Source organism: Austrofundulus limnaeus, unplaced genomic scaffold, assembly GCF_001266775.1.
Source record: "Austrofundulus limnaeus strain Quisiro unplaced genomic scaffold, Austrofundulus_limnaeus-1.0 Scaffold64, whole genome shotgun sequence".
Lineage (NCBI taxonomy): Eukaryota > Metazoa > Chordata > Actinopteri > Cyprinodontiformes > Rivulidae > Austrofundulus > Austrofundulus limnaeus.
In genome coordinates, this window is record NW_013952466.1 from 1,224,328 (window position 1) to 1,229,507 (window position 5,180).

The 5,180-nt window shown below is 40.5% G+C and overlaps 1 protein-coding gene across 1 annotated transcript in view; it reads right to left on the minus strand.

The window, feature by feature from the left end:
• Positions 1 to 5,180, minus strand: part of eva1aa (eva-1 homolog A, regulator of programmed cell death a) — a 330,537-nt gene that overhangs the window by 73,535 nt on the left and 251,822 nt on the right. Inside the window, exon 2 of the mRNA XM_014009981.1 lies at positions 993 to 1,216. Coding sequence (XP_013865435.1) covers positions 993 to 1,216 — 224 coding nt within the window. The remainder of the gene's footprint in view (positions 1 to 992; positions 1,217 to 5,180) is intronic.

The window sequence follows — 5,180 nt, forward strand, 5'->3', positions numbered from 1 at the left end:
ATTATAAATAAAAAAATAAATAAATTAATAATAAATAAATTTGTGTTTGGTCAATTCTGTCTTTGTTGTAACAATGCTTCTTGGCAAAAAAATTCTTAAATCATTTGCTTTTGAATGGTGCCACATTTGTAAGGAACATGCATTTGTGGGATGACCAGTAGAGCTGAGTGTGTGGGTTGCACACATGACAAATTTGCCAAATCTTCTCTGCCAAACAGCTTATTTTGTTGCCATTCTTGTTTTGAGCTTCTGGTATCCTCAGGTGCTGCTAACCAGGTGCAAGATTTATTGTAAAAAAGCATTGTTTCAACAAAGAAATAATCTACCAAACATAAATTCCCTTACTTTGTGCTACGTTTATTTAACTAAACTCTGAATGATGAATACAACACAAACTTCTTTTATATTCGTACTGTAATACCAACAAAGGCAGACTCATGAACAGGTGCTAGAGTCGTGCTCCTGCGGGTGGTACAGCAGTCCATCCATCTCTCACTTCAGGACAAGGTAGCCTCTGTGTCATTCATGGCTTTCCCTTTCCATAAAAGAAATGGAGGAACAGTTGACCCTTTAAGACAGAAGGCCTAAGAATAAGCCCAACAGCTACATGAACGCTGAACACAATGTGTTAGTGTTGGTGCCTTCCAGCCCAGACGCATCCTAAATTCGAGAGGATGCTGAGGCGAAACCTCCATGAAATCGCATCGTCTCATAGGAACACACAAGCCGGTTTTTTCTCTATGAAGTTTAATTTGCCGGAAAACCTTCCAACAAAGGATTACATAATCAGTGGTCCTGCAAAATGTAACCCCCGACCAATTGGATCAATTTTCAGGATGCATTCTTTCTGGGGGATTTAGAGCTCGAACAGAGAGGTTTGTTTGTGTGTTAAGAGCTGGACTAACAGGGCGGGGAACATCCTTGACTACATGGGGAGTCCCTGTGAGAAGCTGTTAAAAAGTAAAAATTGTGATACTAAAAACATGATTTACCTGTAGTGCAGTGGACACAGAGCAATACTGATCATCCTCCTGGGAGTGATAACAGCTTGGGGGATGCTGATAGAACTGAGGACAATGCAGTGAATCAGAGGGAGCTCTCCTTCCATAAAAAGCTGATTGGACGGTGATGGTGGTGCGGGCCGGACAGTTAACTGACAGGAAGTCTCCGTCACAGGCCTGTTCAGTGTAGTTCCTCAACACTTTGGATAAATACCCTGTGACACAGAAAAAGAGACGTTTTAAACCATATTTTGTGGCTTATTTCCAAAAAAGTTAAATTGTTTTTCACAAGGCTTCCTTCAATGTAAAGAAAAGTGCTTTGCAAACTCACTTACAGAAAAGTAAACACACAACGCGCATTCACAAAAGTGACATAATGGGATCCAATTATTTTTATTTGGTTAGCTTTTTGAACAAAATAGGAAATAACACAAGAAAAGTGATTCTTTTACGCACACTTGAACTACACACAGAACACACACACACACATTGTCCTTTTATCACCATGGCCACAGTTTAAAAGGAGGAAGGAAAACGAGAGACGTCCCTGGGTTTTGAAAGGTCAGCCTTTCTCTAAAGAGACACTTTAAAAACGCCTTTTCACATAGCAACAGCTTTCTACGAGTGTGACGTGAAAATGGAAAACAAGTGCACACGAAGTCAAACTGGAAAAGATTTGAAAACCACTTTCCTCATTAGAGGCGATCTTTAGAAACTAACCACAGTGCCTATATTTGTTAAAGACCAAGTTAAAAAGTATAAATTATGTTATAATGTCTCTGATAAAGGTACATTTTATAGTGGTGAGCACAGATAATCAAAATGTTATGTTCACTAACAACTAATCCACTAAACAAGAATCTTAGTTCTGCTAATGCTAAACAACTAAACAAAGAATTAGTGGAAGCTAATGCTAACGGCTAAGACACACACACCAGTCTTCTCCCAGTTGAAGACTGGTGGCACTGACCCAAACCTGTTGTTAGTTTGAATCTATTGGTTTCGTTTGAAGGTGGGTGGCAAATCAGCCAATCCAAACCAGTTCTTCCACTTTAACCCTTTCAGAATAAAAGCATCTCTTTGATTGAGTTTGCATTTTTATAAATACGGTTTGAAGTTGGTCAAACAACAAAGAGCAAATACTTTAACATATTTTATACATAGTTTTTAAATTGTTATTTAAATATCGTTAAACATCATTTTATTTATTTTAAAAACTCAGTTTGACGTGTAGCTGCTAAACATTATACTGTTTATTGGAGGAAATAGTTATTATTTAATTTGGGATAGATGGCATAAAAGAAGTTTTATTCTTATGATTTTTTTAGTGGACTTAAAATTAGTGGAACCTAATTTAGTGGAAGCTAATAGGTCTGTTTACAACGCTAAAAAAAGCTAATCGACTAAATGAGAAACTAATTCTGCTATTAGCAGATTAAAAATTAAAACTATGTAGATATTTACATTAAAAAGTGACTTTTTGTAGGTCACCTGACCTTCTAACGTGTGGCTAAAAAAGATTAAAAAATTATTTATTTTTTGGATCGTGGGCCTAAAGTGATAGTTCAGATCTATTGAGGTGTGGTCCTGTGGGAGGGTGTAAATTGTCTTATCTGTTGTAATTAAATATTTGAATGACCTCATTTTGGAGAATATGTCTTGGCTAAGCTCAGACTAGCTGTTAACTCATCCGCTGAATCAGAATTAAACTCCATTTCTCCAAACAAACTGAGTTTGTGCATAAAGTTATCCACAGGAGATAAAATGTTCATCATCTTACAGAAAAAGAGCCACTTCCACTGAGCTGAACTATCCCTTTAACTATTTTTCTGCATCTGCTTTGCCGCATTCCTCATGAGAGAGGGTGAGAAGGAACTTGGCATTCCCCCTGGCAGTGGGACCACACACACACACATACACACACAAACAAAATGTCAACACAAACAATGTGGTCACAACAAGCCCTGTTTGGCTCTTGAAACGAGGGCGTGTGGTGACGGTGTAACAGTATCGCCTCATCCAGAGCTGGTTTTTGGCAAAGCCTCGGTGCCATGAAAGATCCAATTTGTCCGGTTGGTAAAACCATTCAGTAAACGTCCGATAACCGTGGAGACAGACAAGATTATGAAAGAGGGTGAAACCAGGAGGGATCAAGAGAGATGAAAGGACCTGTGATTTTCTTCATGGAGTTGTCCTTGTGCAACACTGAGCACTACAAACGTTCTGAAACTCCTTACTCCGCCCTGCGCTGCTTCGACTAAAAGGAAAACAGATTATCTCACACAAACCCTCAGGTGCTTTCTAAAGAATCTAATTCTTCCCCTTCCACCATCCCACCCTCCTCTCTCACACTCACGTCTTCAGGACTCATCACTATTGTTCCCTCCGTGCCGCCTGTTGACTGAGACCTCCTTTTAAGGCCAACAAATCTGGCAGCGTTAAGGCACCTGTGCTCGCCGCCCCRACCAATGACAGGTGTCCCTTAAAGGCAGAAAGGCTTAACAATGCTGGAGGAACACCCTGGCGTCTCTCCTCCTCCCTTTTCCCTCGCCGTTTCTTTTCATGTGGGTCCAAACGCCTTCTTTAACTAGATCTCTGCCCTTTTCCCCTTGACAAAAGCTGAGCTCTATTTTGTCTGCTGGCGTGTTTGTTCAGCCATTAAAAAGACAGGAGGCTGCGGTCGCAGCGCCGCTCTTGTACAAACAGGCCGCCATTGTGGCGCACTTCATTAAAAGGTTTGTTTTTAATCTCTTCACGAGCCGTGTTGTAAACGTGGACACACCTGCCTTTTGTTGGCATGGTTCAGAAGAGGTGGCATTTCATCATATGACGCATCAGTTTAATGCTCACAAATCATAAGCTGAGRGTCAGCGGCCTTGGCGATTATTAGCTCCTCGTTTGTGGTCATGTGATGACCCTTGAGTCTGACCTGGCGAGTAAGGAGGTCAGCTATGATGGAGATTAGTGATGAGTCACTGTGTTGTGTCAACATAACACGGAAAGAGCCATCGTGGGAAACTTTACTCCCTGGAATCACCTACTGGTTACAAATGGATCCACATCACAGCCCAATCCTAGTTTCGATGATGGTAGTGGGAAAGTACGCYGAAAAATAAAAAATATTAAACATCTAGTGTGTCCAGCATGTGATGCAATCTGACAGTTACTACCTAGCCTGGTAAAAACCGGACCCTTGTTCTTCATTTTGCTTCATACAGAGGGTCTGGACTTGCTGCTATAGAAAAGCGATTCTTGCAGGAGGCATGGCCTCTGCTGAAGTGTGTGTGTGTCGCTGTGAAGGAGGCTAAGCTAAGAAGCTAACCGGAAATCGCGAGCGCTGTAAACAACCCTACTGAGAGGAGAAATATACTGAGCTGAACGAGACGACTGTAAATGAGAGCTGCTGCTTTGTCAGACAAATTTCATTTAATTTGGAAGCCTTATCAACACGGACTGGCTTCATCCACTTCCTCCACTGCCGTATGCTAAACTAACTAGCAGACACTGCGCAGAACACTAACGTCATTCAAAACCCCACCTTCTGTTTGTTGATTGGCCCAGGTAAAATAAACTACAAGCAGACACTGAACAGAAAATCGACGTTCTGTTCTCTGATTGGTTCAGCTAAAAATCTGCCAGCGAAATCCTTGTCTATGGGAGAAGTCCCAGACAGAGCAGAGAAGCGAAACTAGAATTGAGCGGAGTTGCGTAGGAAAGCAAGGGCTTCTTAAGGTTTTTTCTAATGACATAAATAAGTGATTGATCCGAGATTGAAGTACTTATAACTGCAGATATGCCATATATGGAGGATCGATTTGTGAAAATAAGATCCAAAATGGAATYGCATGTCTTGCCAAATCTTGTTGGTACTTTAATTAACTGTTGAAGCCCTAAGTTTATAGACATTGCTTTCAGGCCTTTGGAAGTTTTATCAGCCCAATTCATATTGATATCACCAAGAATCACAAACTCTTTTGATTTTATGCCTTTTATAATGTCAGTGAGCTGCGCTAAATATTTAGTTGAATTAACACTTGGACAACCGTTACTGAAAGGTGATTTGTGAACTTGATTTCTAATTGCAGAGATTCAGACTCAGTTGACAATTTTATTATAGAATGTGAATATTTCTTGTGAACATAAACTGCAACACCACCTCCAAGCCTATCAGTACGGTCT